The sequence below is a fragment of the Salminus brasiliensis genome, chromosome 15 (genome assembly GCF_030463535.1).
Source record: "Salminus brasiliensis chromosome 15, fSalBra1.hap2, whole genome shotgun sequence".
NCBI lineage: Eukaryota > Metazoa > Chordata > Actinopteri > Characiformes > Bryconidae > Salminus > Salminus brasiliensis.
In genome coordinates this window covers 28,980,341-28,996,661 of record NC_132892.1, presented here as the reverse complement: position 1 = coordinate 28,996,661, position 16,321 = coordinate 28,980,341, and the positions used below count along the sequence as shown (strand labels likewise).

The 16,321-nt window shown below is 39.2% G+C and overlaps 1 protein-coding gene across 7 annotated transcripts in view; it reads right to left on the bottom strand.

Annotated features, from left to right (window-relative positions):
* The window catches only part of nfixa (nuclear factor I/Xa), a 155,491-nt gene that overhangs the window by 28,622 nt on the left and 110,548 nt on the right, over positions 1-16,321 (bottom strand). For 5 of the 7 annotated variants that reach the window (XM_072657548.1, XM_072657552.1, XM_072657553.1 and 2 more), the window contains 6 exons: positions 5,728-5,790; positions 4,755-4,829; positions 4,422-4,542; positions 3,379-3,414; positions 2,874-3,001; positions 2,070-2,144 (listed from right to left, as the gene is read on the bottom strand). In XM_072657548.1, the coding sequence (XP_072513649.1) occupies positions 2,070-2,144; positions 2,874-3,001; positions 3,379-3,414; positions 4,422-4,542; positions 4,755-4,829; positions 5,728-5,790 (498 nt within the window). The remainder of the gene's footprint in view (positions 1-2,069; positions 2,145-2,873; positions 3,002-3,378; positions 3,415-4,421; positions 4,543-4,754; positions 4,830-5,727; positions 5,791-16,321) is intronic. The other 2 variants (XM_072657549.1, XM_072657555.1) reach the window with 1 other exon arrangement.

The following is a 16,321-nucleotide window of genomic DNA, read 5'->3' as shown; positions in this document are numbered from 1 at the left end:
CACGACCAGCAGTGATTACACAAAGTTTAAAACACACACACACACACACACACACACACAGCCACAATATACACTAACAACCAAGTGCTCTGAATTTACTTCATTCAAATGAAGCCACATAAGTGAGACTGTCTCAGTGAACTTCTGCTCATATCGTGTTCATGCTGAAATCATCTATACATTCATCTCAAGCAAAATCAATGGAGGTGTTTTACTATTCAGTGTTCTTCATAAAGGAGTGTATAGAACCGAAAGACATGCTGAAGGCTTTGTGTGGGTCTTGCCTGCTGTTAGGACTGAAGTCTGGCTTATTTTTAATTTAAGAGCTAGCATTCAGTCACTACTAATTACACAATCGCTACTAATAATTATTAACTAACTTCCAATTAATCAGTTATTACTAATTTCAGTTTCTGCTACTAATTACACAGTAACTACTAATTACACAGTAATTACTGATTACACAGTAACTACTAATTACACAATCGCTACTAATAATTATTAACTAACTTCCAATTAATCAGTTATTACTAATTTCAGTATCTGCTACTAATTACACAGTAACTACTAATTATGCAGTTACTACTATAAATGATTAAATAACTACTAATTATCCAGTTATACCTAATTTTAGTAACTGCTACGAATTACACAGCAACTACAAATTACATAGTAATTACTAATTACACAGTAACTATTAATATTTATGAACTAACTTCTAATTATTCACTAAAAACTAACTTTTCAGTAACTGCTATTAATGACACAGTAACTGCTAATTATGCAGTAACCACTAATAATTATTAACTAACTTCTAATTATTCAGTTAAACCTAATTTCAGTAACTGCTACTAATTATGCAGTTACTACTATAAATTATTACGTAACTACTAATTATCCAGTTATACCTCATTTCAGTAACTGCTACTAATTAAGCATTAATTACTAATTACACAGTAACTACTAATTTATTAACTAACTACTAATTTTTCAGTTATTACTAATTTCATTAACTGCTACTAACTACATAGTAACTACTAATTACACAGTAATTACTAATTACGCAGTAACTACTAATCATTCTGTAAATGCTATTGATTATTTAGTAAGTACTAACTATTCAGTAAATGCTACTAATGTTTTATTTATTGCTACCTATTTGATAACTGCTGCTAATCATGCAGTAACTACTGATTATCCAGTAACTGCTACTAATGCTTCAGTAACCGCTACTAAACCATTCCTAACTGTTACCAATTATTCAATAACAACTAATTACTAGAATTACTAATAACTAGAATTTTCAGTACCTACTAATTATTCAATAACTGCTACTAATTATTCAACTATCACTAAGTGACTATTAGTGAGTATCTGCTGCCAATTATTCAGTACCTGCTAATAATTTAGTAACTACTACAAATTCTTCAATAAGCACTAATTATTGAGAGGGTGCTAATATGTCAGCGCTGCTATGGCACTACTGTGTAACTCGTGTTGTCTGAGGGGGAGGAAGTGGTCTTTAGGGTTTCGAGGATTAAAGCTGATTAAAGCTGACTCTGCTGATGCTCTCAGATACCGTGATGAAGCTCAGGGCTCTTCCAGGCTCTGTTGGTGTTTTTCAGTGGATTCAGGATTCTCTGAATGGTCTGTTATGGTTTAGCCTTTAAACAAAACACACTGTGTACCTGAACTTTCATATACCTGACAATGACCTCACATCTTAACACACACTCACAGGGAGACGCTACAAATACTCTACATACTCTCTCTCTCTCTGTCTCTGTCTCTCTCTCTAAGTCTCTGTCAGTGTCTCGCTCCTTCTGTCTGTCCTCTCTCAATCCCTCTCTCTCTCTGTCCCACACTGTGCCTCTCTCTTTCTCATCTCACTTTCTCTCCCTCCCTCTATCTCTCTCTCTCTCTCATCTCCCAAACCCCCCCTCCACACACACGGACAGATGTCTCCTGTAGACACAGGTTGGTGCCATCTGGGACCAGAAGCTGGGCTGAGAGACAGAGAGTATGTGTGTGCGTGTGTGTGTGTGTGTGTGTGTGTGTGTGTTTCTAACCATGGTATGGAAACTGCACGCCATCGTTTTCATGTTTTATCTTCCTCTCCTGAACACTCGCCAAGTGGTGCTGCACTGCAAGTGGAGAAGAGCATCATTAACAGTGAGAGAGAGAGAGAGAGAGAGAGAGAGAGAGAGAGAGAGGAGCACAGTGTATGGTGGAGGTGTGGAGAAGGAGAGAGGGGGGAACAGGTGTAATCAGATAAAGGTGTAGTATAATGGAGTGTGTGTGTGTGTGTGTGTGTGTGTGCGTGTGTGTGTGAGAGAGAGTTCACTCAGATTAGTAACTGATAAAACTGAGACTGTAACCTGAGCATCCTGACACTGACCAAGGCCTTAACGCAGCTACAGACAGATCACAGTCATCTCCAAACTAACAAACTTTAAAAAAGAATAATATTAAATTGGCCAAAAGCCAAAGATTTACTCCAAAATAAATAATACAGATATTTATAAGGCTGAAAAAACTAGAATGCTGAAAAAGAAGAATGCTTTCTACTAGAATTTGGAGAAACATTGATTTGAATGTATTCAGTGGCAACTCCAGTATGCCAAAAGATAGAGCACCACCATCATTCCTTAGCTCAATGCTGGGGGCTTTATACCCCTCTAGCCCTCTAGGCAGCATGGTGCCCATAGGTTAATCTTTATCTGCTTCAGAGAGTCCTATTCTATTGGCAGTACTGCAATGGGTGCAACTTAAAGTAGCGTATTTGTCGTATGTGTTTTTATGCATATGGCTGTGTGTGTGTATATGTGTGTGTATATGTGTGTGTGTGTGTGTGTGTGTGTGTGTATATATACCTGTGTCCACATCGTTGGGCCAGCCACTGGACTGTGAACTGGTGCCAGCAGGAGATCGTGTGGAGTAAAACACGTCGTCCACTGGACTGTCCATTTCACTGTCATCTATAGACTTACGCTTAGTGGAGCTAGAGAGAGAGAGAGAGAGAGAGAGAGAGAGAGAAAAGGAGAGAGAGAGAGAAAAGGAGAGAGAGACAGAGAGAAGGAGAGAGAGAGAGAGAGAGAGAGCGAGAGAGAAGGAGAGAGAGACAGAGAGAAGGAGAGAGAGAGAGAGAGAGAGACAGAGAGAGAGAGAGAAGGAGAGAGAGACAGAGAGAAGGAGAGAGAGAGAAGGAGAGAAAGACAGTGTTTTATAAGTAGAATGTAACATCTTGTCAAAAAACACTTCACAGAATAACAAGCACAGAATAACACACACACACACACACACACACACACACAGACACACAAACAGGTAAGTACACACACGCAAAGACAGACCACAAGTAAACCACACACAGGCTACCTCCGAGGAAGACTCGCGTACAGCTCCACCTCAGCTCTGGAGCACCACCCAAAGAGAGAGAGACAGATAGATAGAGAGAGGGAGAGAGAGAGGGAGATAGAGGGAGATGCCAGAAGACAGAGGAGAAGGACAGAAAGAGAGGAAGAAAACAAATAAAAGGATGAGAGTGATGAAGAAATGAAGGGCAGAGTCGGCAAGATAAGAAGTGGACATTTTTCATTTGGGGCAAAAGTGGGAAAAAATCCACTTGTTTGATGTGTTTTAGTGAATTTAAGGATTTGTAAAGTCAATCTGACAGAATTCCTGTTCCTCTGTAATCTTTAATGGAAGTGCAGGTGTACCAGAGGAGGGTGACAATGCGCTAAAGCTAAATTAGCACTAACATTTAGGCAGGAATAGCTCCTGGGAAGGGTGCAAGTCCATTGCAGGGTACCACACATGCACCCATTCACTCACATATTTATACCTAGGGGGCACTTATGGCTATTTCACCATATTTCACCAAATTTGTTTCTGGGAGGAAACATAAAGACATTATAAAGTCCATGCATGCACTAGCTAAAATTAAAGCAACATTATGTAGTATTTGTATCTTAAAATAGCAGCTTTAGGATCATGTTGATGCTCCACTGACTGTAACAGGGGGAAGAGCATCTCTGTAATTCCCATTTCGGGCCAGGCCGGAACGCTGCTGCTACTGCACTATGAAATATCCTGTAGTATTACTCTACCACCTCAGTCCACATGCTTCTCTACCTTTAGATGCTGCTTCTGGGTCTCATGTCGCATGTCTACAGCTGTCCATGAGGGGTAGCTCTAAGCATAATTTGCATTTACAGCAGTGGAGTAAAAGTGATTTACATTCCAGACCTGTAGGGGGAGCCCAGAAGCAACAAATACCATTTATCCCATAATGCTGCTTTAACTGCTGTTTTTTTCTGTTGTTTTTTTGATCCAATCTAAAGGTTCAGTTTTCCATTGGTACACAGTGATGCAATGGTGTGTATCCAGAAGTGTGTGTGTATTTGCATCTGAGTGTGTACCTGGTAGACGGCGGTGATGTCAGTGAGCGTCTGCCCAGGGCAACTTGGTTGATGTTGTAGTAACCAGGACTCTCCAGGTCAGCCAATGAAAAATTAGGACCTGAAGCCGTGGCAACCGGGGCTGAGGAGAGAAGGAGGTAAAGAGGATGAGGGAGAGATCTTAATACTAATGAAATGTGAGAGTATTCCACCTGGACAAAAGTTTTGGGACACCTGCTCATTCATTGTTTTCTTCATACAAAAGCATTTATCCTGCTCTTTTGTAAGGGGTGTCCTCAAACATTTGGACATATCGTGTATAATGTAAATTTAAAACAGTGTGTGTTTACTCACTCTGTGAGACTCGTACTAGCTCGGCTGCATTCCAAACCCCCGACGTTACGAAGCAATCCTGGAAGCTCAAATGTCCTGCAGGAGGCAGAAGTTAGAACCTGTTATTGTCACACCGCCTCAGAACGGGCTCGAACTAGCACAGCGTATTAAATCACCTCTTTTAAATCAATCACATGACATCACAGACTTTTCTTCTTTGCAACACAATGACATCACAGATTCTTCTGTCTAAAGCACAATGATATCACAGACTCTCCTGGCTTAGAGCTCAGTGACATCACAGATTCTTCTGTCTAAAGCACAATGATATCACAGACTCTCCTGGCTTAGAGCTCAGTGACATCACATACTCTTCTGGCTTAGAGCTCAGTGACATCACAGACTTCGGTCTAAAGCACAGTGATATCCCAGACTCTTCTGTCTTAGAGCTCAGTGACATCACAGACTCTTCTGTCTAAAGTACAATGATGTCACAGACTCTTCTGGCTTAAAGCTCAGTGACATCACAGACTCTTCTGTCTAAAGCACAATGATATCACACACTCTTCTGGTTTGCAGCTCAATGATGTCACAGACTCTTCTGTCTAAAGTACAATGATGTCACAGACTCTTCTGGCTTAAAGCTCAGTGACATCACAGACTCTTCTGTCTAAAGCACAATGATATCACACACTCTTCTGGTTTGCAGCTCAATGATGTCAAAGACTCTTCTGGCTTAAAGCTCAGTGACATCACAGACTCTTCTGTCTAAAGTACAATGATGCCACAGACTCTTCTGGCTTAAAGCTCAGTGACATCACAGACTCTTCTGTCTAAAGCACAATGATATCACACACTCTTCTGGTTTGCAGCTCAATGATGTCACAGACTCTTCTGGCTTAGAATTCAATGACATAACATACCCTTTTGGCTTAGGCCTCAATGACATCACAGATGTCAGATAGAACAGTGAGTGTCAAAGGTCTGATCTTACCGTTTGGTGGGGGTTTGATGTCTGAGTCTGCTTGCTGGCTGGAACTGTCTGATTGTCCTGATTCTATGAGAGAGAGAGAGAGAGAGAGAGAGAGAGAGAGAGAGTGAATAAATACATTAATTTGTCAGAAACTTGCCATAATCAACAATGATTATAAAGATGATGGGGTCTATAGGGGAGCAAGTGAGCGAGAAAGAGAGAGTGTATGCATGTGTATGTGTGTGTGTGTGTGTGTGGAGGGGGGATCCTGTGTAGGTGTGTATCAGTCGCCCATAGGTGATAAAGGAACATGGCAGCATATGCCAGCATGATTTGATACAGTGTTGTGGAGATTAGGATAGAGAATGAACACACACACACACACACACACACACACACACACACACAAACAAAGAGACACCAGTCTCCCACAGTCTTAATACTATAAACAGAAGAAAGCGAGTGAAAGTGAACTAGAGTCTAATCTCTCTCTCTCTCTCCTTCTCTCCAGAAACCTGGCAGCCATGTTAGTGTTTGGCAGCCATCTTAGCACTGGCGGTGCAGATGCATTCCTACTAGCTGACGGCGCAAACACACACACACACAAACACACACATTTGCAAAATATAAACAGTCTTAGACTATAAACAAACACACCAAAAATATATGATCTAACACCCCGACCCCCCCAAAAAACCACAGTTCAGTCCAGCTCCATCTCTATTCGCCTCCATTCACTCCACTGGAGTCCATCTGCTGCTGCAGGCTTCGGTACAGAAGCAGCTGAGGCTGTTAACGGTCAGTTTCGCTCATGGAGAATGACGTACATTTGTCCAGTCGTATAAATCTTTACTTTGGATAAGAAGTGTGTGTGTGTGTGTGTGTGTGTGTGTGTGTGTGTGTGTGTGTATGTGTGTGTGTGTGTGTGTGTGGGATAACTGTACGTGTTTAGGGCTGCACATCATATTGTTTGTCCCAGTAATCACCACTGAATTATTGTCTGAAGTGGAACTGACTGAAACTAAACTGACTGAAATAGAACTGACCGAAATGGAACGTACTGAAGTGGAACTGACTTAATTGGAACTGACTTAAGTGAAAGTGACTTAAGTGGAACTGACTTCAATGGAATTGAGTGAAGTGGAAGTGACTGACGTGGAACTGATTGAAGTGGAACTGACTTAAGTGGAACTGAATGAAACTAAACTGACTTCAATGGAACTGACTGAAGTGGAACTGAATGAAACTAAACTGACTGAAATGAAACTGACTAAAATGGAACAGATTTAAGTGGAACTGACTTAAATGGAACGGATTTAGGTGGAACTGACTTCAATAGAACTGACTAAAGTGGAAGTGACTGAAGTGGAAGTGACTGAAGTAATACTGATTGAAGTGGAACTGACTTCAATAAAACTGACTTCAGTGGAACTGATTGAAGCGGAGCTGACTTCAATGGAACTGACTTAAGCTGAAACAGAACTAAAACAGAACTAAATGGAGCGGTACCGAGGGAAACTGACAGAAACGGAACTGAGTGGAAAGAAACTGACTGAAGCAGAACTGACAGCCGTGACTGAACAGACCTGACTGAAACTCCAGTGATGGAGAGTCCGATACGGAACAGGTTCCAATCTGAACGGACTGAAACTGAACTGAACTGAGCGAATCTGGAACTGATGAAAGTGAGTCAGTGATGGTGGAACTCAGACTTTGGTGATGGCGCAGTTACACTGTTCAGCCAGTAGAGGGCACACAGAGTCTCTAGCACACTTCTCTACTGGTAAATGTGACAGACTTTTTAACTGGAAATATCTGGCCTATCTCTCTCTCTCTCTCTCTCTCTCTCTCCATCACTGGATAAACTCAGTTCAAACCCCAACTGGGTTTGGCTTAAGAGGTTTAGTGTTGTGTCGCTAAACATTCTGACCTTTTTTTAATCTGTAATGCGCTTAAAATGTTCCGAAGCGCTCTAATCCCCATGTACTTCCCCAACACAGCTGTTTCTCACACTCGTTTCATTGGACATTTTATCTCCTCTCCCACAGGAGTTATTTATTAAACGCAGGTTCTCTGGCCTGGTGACTAATTTCTGGACAAATTCATAATTTTATTATAGCCTGTGTTTGTTTGTTTGTTTATTTACAAGAGTAAACATTGTGGGACCCGTCGCATCATGAGTGAACACAAGTGCTCATCAGCCATCAGCAAGCTGGATCAAGCTCCAGATTACGGATCTAAATTACGGCTGCTTCAACGTTGCTTAGAACTGAAAGAAACAGCTTGAACAAATATGTTAATGCGACTGATGCTAAATGGTGGCAGTTCATATGTATTTATTGTTGGTGACATCAGTGGATTTTCAGGCTGGAATCTTGCCTTTAGATTACGGACTCATTTCTATGGCATTTCTATTGGTCCACTCATCATGCAATTCTGATATAATGTAAAGGACAACTGCCAGAAGAACAAATCAGGACACCCCATGAAAACCTTGGTCTTTTTGAAGATACTTAAACATCTGAAACATCTCTATTGATCATCATGTGATCAATACTGCGAGATGGAGGTAATCCAACTTACCTCACACACCTGAAGAAATGCCTTCAATCATCAGTTATAAAATGTAATTAATAAAAATATTATTTTTCTGTAAGGTAAAAAAAAAGTTCGACCTCCCACATTTAGTACTACTAAAACTGTGTAGAATCAGAATGAGGTGCAGAACATCAGCTGCAGATGATCAGAACGTGGTTAGAGGGGATTCTGGAGGAGTCTGTCTGATTTAAACCTCAGAAGTTTAGTCTGGTCTGATCTTGATTGATGGTTTAAGTAAAGATCACATCACCATCATGGCCAGATAACAAAGAGCTCTCAGAATCCAAAGAGGCCTTCAGAAAGAAGGTTGGAGATGCAGAGGAGTCTGGATAGGGGTTTAAAAAGATCTCTTAGAACTATGAACTATTAGAAATCAACTGTTCCACTGACCGCTCAATCATTTACAAGTTGAACTACTGACCCAGATCAGACTGTCCAAGTTCAGTTCAAACCTCCTCAAGATGGGTAAAGACGTCTCCAACAATCCTAAACTGTCATCACGGTAGCAGGCAGCATCTACCATCTACAGACAGCATCTACTATCAAGAGACTGAATGAGTCTGATCTTCATGGGAAGTGAACAAAAGGAAACATTCGTTTTTTTACAGTCTTTACAGTCAAAATTGCTACTGAATGGGCCTAAACTGGCAAAGTTTTATATTGAGAGATTGTATTTTACGAGCATAAGACAGATTTGATTGGATGGTTTACTGAAGTGCAGAAGATCAGACGCTGGACCACTGCATTATATCCATTACATCCTCTGCTCTCAGAATGAATCAATTTTACTATTCAGGTTTAACATAACACATTTCAGGAACTTTACAGACAATAAAAATTAAATATGACAAATAAAAACATCTATTTTATAAAATAAAATAAAAGCAGTTACTAATGCAGCTACAATATCTATCTGTTAACATCTGCAGAGAGCCACTGATGGTGTGTGTGTGCTCTATCCATATGTGTCTGTGTGCCCATGTGTTTGTGTGTGTGTGCATAACTGCATCCACTTACATGCCGGTGTGTGTATGTGGTTGTTCCCACATGTGCCTGTGTGCCAGTCAGTTAGTCAGGGTAAGTCTGTGTAAGAGCACACGTATTTGTGTGTGTGTGTGTGTGTGTGTGTGTGTGTGTGTGTGAGGGAGCAGGTGTGGTGTGAGTGGCCTGTGCCCAGCCTGCAACCCATCTGTGTGCCCGTCTGCACCCAACCTCAGCCAACAGAGAATGAGAGAGAGAGAGAGAGAGAAAGAGAGAGAGAGAGAGAGAAATGAAAAGAAGACAGAACCATAAAAGAGAAAGAGACATAAATGTTGGGGCAGATAGACAGACAGACAGACAGACAGACAGACAGACAGATAGATAGATAGATAGATAGATAGATAGATAGACAGACAGATAGATAGACAGACAGATAGACAGACAGACAGACCAATAGATAGACAGATAGACAGACAGATAGATAGATATACAGACAGACAGACAGACAGACAGCTAGATAGCTAGATAGATAGATAGACAGACAGACAGACAGGCAGACAGGCAGACAGATGACTGTATCAGATCTCTATTTCAGAGCTCAGACTATAATGGAGTAATAACTATTACACACACTCATCACACACCAGCAACAGAACACTTATCCATAATTAAAATGGACTGGCAGCTTGAGGACAACTGTGTGTGTGTGAGCAGCTTGCTGGAGTGTGCCACTGGGTTTGTGCCTTGGAGCAATTCTGACAGGCTTTTGATTGGACAGCCATGCATGGTCTCTGAGGACCCCCTGGGCTCAGTCCCATCCTTCACACACAAACACACACACACACACACACACACACACACACACACACACACTCACAGTGACATGCTCATCTGCACCATAAACTATGTATCTGTCAATTACATTCAGCAAAGATCTGCAACTCGTCACAGTGATCACTGCCAGTTTCATCAATCAACGTCTCGCTTACAATCACTTCTAACATGTCTGAAGAATCGAGCACATCTTAGCACGCTTAGAGCTGTAAGAACTGCTCGATCAAACCTGATTACTAGATATAAGATTCCTGTTAATGATTACTGACTTTCTCAATTAACCCACAGTGATCAGTTGATAACGTATAAGAAAACAAGAGAAAAATACCAAAATGAAAAAGAAAGATGAAAAAGCAAAGATTGAAGTACAAAGAAACACAGAACGACAGATAAAAAAGCCAAAAAGAGGAAGAATTCAAGAAAAAAAAACTAGAAGGATAGAAAAAGAAACAAATTGCAAGAAAAGAAACAGGAAGAAAGAAAGAAAGGAAGAAAAAGAAAAACAGAAAGAAAGAAAGAAAGAAAGAAATAGAAAAACAGAGAAACAGACAGAAAGAAAATCGATAGAAAAAACAGAGAGAAAGAAAGAAAATGACAGAAAGAAAGATTTAAAAAAAATGTAAAATGATAGAAAGACAGGAGAAATGTAGTTTTGAAAGTTTAAAGATTCCCTAAATTTATATTATATATATTATTTATATTATATATATTATAATTTTATAGGAATTATGAGAGTTTGGTATATTAAACTGACAAACCATGAACCTTCAAAAGAAAATACAGCAAAACAGAGCTGGAAAACGGGTCAATACCAGAACCCCAAAACTGTTACGTTACAGTCTTGACTCATTATGTTTACATAAGCGCTGTCACACATATCAGACTTTGTGAAACTGTAAAACTTTGGCCAAACTTTGGGAGAATATGTTGTTGTTGATACTGAAGAGCAGCTCATAACCTCCAGACTTTGCTAGCTATGGTCATACAGGTAGCTAGGGGAACCAGGCCTCACAACCATGGCTGGCCTTCTCCTGTGCCAGAACCCGGCACATTTGTAAACGTTGTAATAAATTTAATTCAACTAATAATATTTCATGAGGTATTTCTCTTCATCAGGTAAAGATCAGAATCAGAATCAGAAATACTTTAGTGATCCCAGGAAGAAAATTACAGTTGTTACAGTTGCAACCATTTGTGTTAGAATAAACACTCTATAAAATAAACATTATAAAATAAACACTATAAATAAACACTCTATAAAATAAACACTATAAATAAACACTCTATAAAATAAACACTATAAAATAAACACTATTATTAAACACTATATAAAATAAACACCATTATTAAACACTATAAAATAAACACCATTATTAAACACTATAAAATAAACACTAGAAATAAACACTAGAAATAAACACTAGAAATAAATACTATAAAAAACACTATATAAAATAAACACTAAAATAAAGACTATAAATAAACACTATAAAATAAACACTACAAATAAATACTATAAATAAACACTGTATAAAATAAACACTATAAATAAACACTATAAAATAAATACTCTATAAAATAAAATACATTTAGGACAAAGAGAGAAGAAATTGAGAAAAACTTGAAAAATGTACATATATTAAAAAATGATATGAATATAGAAAAGTGGCATATTGATAATAACTGTGATAATAAATATGGAAAATTATTGCACACATTAAGTTGAATTACAGTACTACTATGTTCTGATATAATTCCATCCATCCAACTTTTTATCTGCTTCCTGGTCCTAGTAGTGGAATAGGCCCAAATCTATTCTACTACTAGGTCAACAGTCCTACAGTTACATTTCTGAATTCATTCGTTTATAAAATGAATTATCCAGTTAAGTCGTGGTTAAATATGAGATTATTGGATGCATTAAACCTGAAATCAGTTTCTTACCTCTACCTCTCTTTAAACCTGCCATCGATCCGTACTTTCAGTGATCGGATCACACTTGGATCTCACTTGCCCACATGAAAGCCAGGTGTAAACACTGAAAATGATCCGATCACTCAAACCACATTTGGAGGTGCTCAGACCTTGATGAGAACAGGAAGTTACAGGAAGTAGTTTCCAGTTACAGGAAGTAACTGGTGCAGGTTACTGTGCAGGTCTGTGTGTGACAGACATAGAAGTCTGGCTGTGAAGGAAAAGTGAGTAGAAGAGGTCACTACTGATCGTCTGGAGTGTTTGTGTATGTGTGTGTGTGTGTGTGTGTGTGTGTGTGTGTGTGTGTCCTCAGATCACCCCAAGGCTTCGGCAGGATGTGACTGTTAGAGGGCAGCACAATAGTTCAGTGTGTTTGGCGTAGCACAGGAAAACACTGCACACACACACATACACACACAGATTTCACACTAGCTGTTTGCTGTAGACTTACATTATAAGAATGTCACAGTAATAAAGAGGTCATCCACAAAATGACCTCTATAAACACCCCTCATAGTTGTGGTAGAACTCTCCAGCCTCGCTTTCATAGGATTTTTATATAAATACATTTTACACGAGCTGAATATGGGAATCATGAGGTAGTAAAAAAGCAGAATGCCCATTTGGTTTTCCCTTCTCCTAAAAAACTGAATTCTCAGAATACAATGTCGACCAAGGGGTGTTTAACAGCAGTGTGTGATCACACACAGAATCTGCTGTTTTTGGGGAGCAGCCGGGCAGTGCTGAACTGTAAGTATGTGTATTGTATCTGTATCATCTTCAAATGGAAGTTCAGCAAGTTACACTAAAGCCCATCTTTATCTAGGGGGCAGTCTTGGCCTAATGGCTGGAGAAGCAGGTACAGGATGAGTGTTCACTACCGTGGACGGGTTAACTCTGAATGTTGTGTTTAGATTATTAAAGATTATTGTAACATTACCTGAATGTTGTGTTTAGATTATAGATTATTAAAGATTATTGTAACATCACCTGAATGTTGTGTTTAGATTATAGATTATTAAAGATTATTGTAACGTCACCTGAATGTTGTGTTTAGATTATAGATTATTAAAGATTATTGTAACGTCACCTGAATGTTGTGTTTGGATTATTAGAGATTATTGTAACATCACCTGAATGTTGTGTTTGGATTATTAGAGATTATTGTAACATCACCTGAATGTTGTGTTTGGATTATTAGAGATTATTGTAACGTCACCTGAATGTTGTGTTTGGATTATTAGAGATTATTGTAACATCACCTGAATGTTGTGTTTGGATTATTAGAGATTATTGTAACATCACCTGAATGTTGTGTTTAGATTATAGATTATTAAAGATTATTGTAACATCACCTGAATGTTGTGTTTAGATTATAGATTATTAAAGATTATTGTAACGTCACCTGAATGTTGTGTTTGGATTATTAGAGATTATTGTAACGTCACCTGAATGTTGTGTTTGGATTATTAGAGATTATTGTAACATCACCTGAATGTTGTGTTTGGATTATTAGAGATTATTGTAACATCACCTGAATGTTGTGTTTAGATTATAGATTATTAAAGATTATTGTAACATCACCTGAATGTTGTGTTTGGATTATTAGAGATTATTGTAACATCACCTGAATGTTGTGTTTGGATTATTAGAGATTATTGTAACATCACCTGAATGTTGTGTTTGGATTATTAGAGATTATTGTGACGTCACCTGAATGTTGTGTTTGGATTATTAGAGATGATTGTAACATTACCTGAATGTTGTGTTTAGATTATAGATTATTAAAGATTATTGTAACATCACCTGAATGTTGTGTTTGGATTATAGATTATTAGAGATTTTTGTAACATTACCTGAATGTTGTGTTTGGATTATTAGAGATTATTGTAACGTCACCTGAATGTTGTGTTTGGATTATTAGAGATTTTTGTAACATTACCTGAATGTTGTGTTTGGATTATTAGGGATTATTGTAACGTCACCTGAATGTTGTGTTTGGATTATTAGAGATTTTTTGTAACATTACCTGAATGTTGTGTTTGGATTATTAGGGATTATTGTAACGTCACCTGAATGTTGTGTTTGGATTATTAGAGATTTTTGTAACATTACCTGAATGTTGTGTTTGGATTATTAGAGATTATTGTAACGTCACCTGAATGTTGTGTTTGGATTATTAGAGATTTTTGTAACATTACCTGAATGTTGTGTTTGGATTATTAGGGATTATTTTAACGTCACCTGAATGTTGTGTTTGGATTATTAGAGATTTTTGTAACATTACCTGAATGTTGTGTTTGGATTATTAGGGATTATTGTAACGTCACCTAAATGTTGTCTCTGCTCTGAATGATCCAGTTTCTATGACTGTGTGTGAGGAAGCAACTCTACCAGTCATGTGACTTACTTATCCATACCCTTATGTGCCAAGAAAGAGAGAGAGAGAGAGAGAGAGAGAGAGAGAGAGAGAGAGAGAGAGAGAGAGATTATAAGACTGAGGGAAATGGGAGAGTTTGCCAAGAGAGAATAAAGAAGGGCACGGAAGAAAGAAAGAAGTATGAAGAAGCAAGAAAAATGTGAAAACACTCATGTAACACACACACACACACACACACACACACACACACACACACACACTTAACCCAATGTTCCAAAGAGGCCGCAAAGGGCTGAAACCAAGCATGACAGAAGCCATAATGACCAATCAGAAGAAAGCTGCTGCAGTGTGAGAGCCTATAAGAGACATGCATGCCATTCTAAAGTCCGCCCACTCAGAACCATTCCTTCCTGTTCAGTGGGCATGTGCCCACATCTGAGTGGGCATGCCATTGTAGAGAGGCTTGTGAGAGAGAGAGAGAGTGTGTGTGTGTATAATGTGGTTATGTGGGACTAGAAGATAATTTAAGAGACAGAGAGAGAGACAGACAGGCAGAGAGAGAGCAGTGACAGAGTGTAAAAGAAAAAGAGCACGAAAAAACTTTACACACACACACACACACACACACACACACACACACACACACACACACACACTCACAAAGTCATGTGACAACCTTCTGTCTTTTTAACATATTAAAACATACATGTCCAAATGTTTGGACACACCTTCTAATGAATACACACACAGCTTGTCTAGTCCCTGTAGAGAAGTACTGCCAATAGAATAGGACGCTGTGCCTAGATTAGGCACTGTGCCTAATGCCAGGTGTGGGCTAGTAGAGGGGTATAAACCCCCCAGCATTGAGCTGTGGAGCAGTGGAACTAACTGAGTTCTCTGGAATGATGGATGGTGCTCCATCCAATACTTTTGTGATGAGTTGAGGAGTTGAGGATGATGAGGTGGGGTGGTGATCATCCAACATCCTGACCTCACTAACGCTCTTGTAGCTGAATGCAATCAAATTGTTACAGCAATGCTCCTCCCAAAATCTAGTAGAAAGTCTTCTTCTCTGGACAGTAAAGACAGTTACTCCAACAAAATACCCTGTTTAATACCCTTAATTTCAGAAGAAACAATGAATGAGCAGGCGTCCCAATACTTTTGGCAATACAGCATATACAGATATACATATACACTCTTTAACACACAGGCACGTGCTTTCCTCTGACCTCATCCACTACAGAGAGCTGTCTCAGTATAGTGTGGCTGTTTCAGAAACACAATAGACAAAGACTGATTCATTCATTTACAAGTGTGTGTGTGTGTGTGTGTGTGAATGCAAATGTATGTCTATATAGTTGCTGTATACAGTCTGCAAAGAGAGTGTGTATACCTTTCTCATTGTGTTTGTGTGTGTACGCTTATGTGTGTGTATGTGTGTGTGAGAGTGTGTTTGCATGTGCGCCTGGTGGAACACGGGTCATTTGAGGGCAAGCAAGGGGCAAACAAGACAGCTGGTTAGGAAAGAAACTTTACACACACACACACACACACACACACACACACACACACACACACACACACACACACACACGGTACACAAAGGCTTGATTGGCCGGTACACATTCCACATGTCTCCACAGTCCATCAAATAAAAAACACACTGTTAAGTGTGTGTGTGTGTGTGTGTGTGTGTGTGTGTGTGTGCACTGTTACACAGAATTACTGATTACAGCACCAAAAGGCATTCCCAGAATCCTTAGCAGCAATACCAGCACCTCAGGCCACTGACAAACATGCAGATAAGTAAACAAACAGGTAAACAAACAGGTAAACAAAACCACC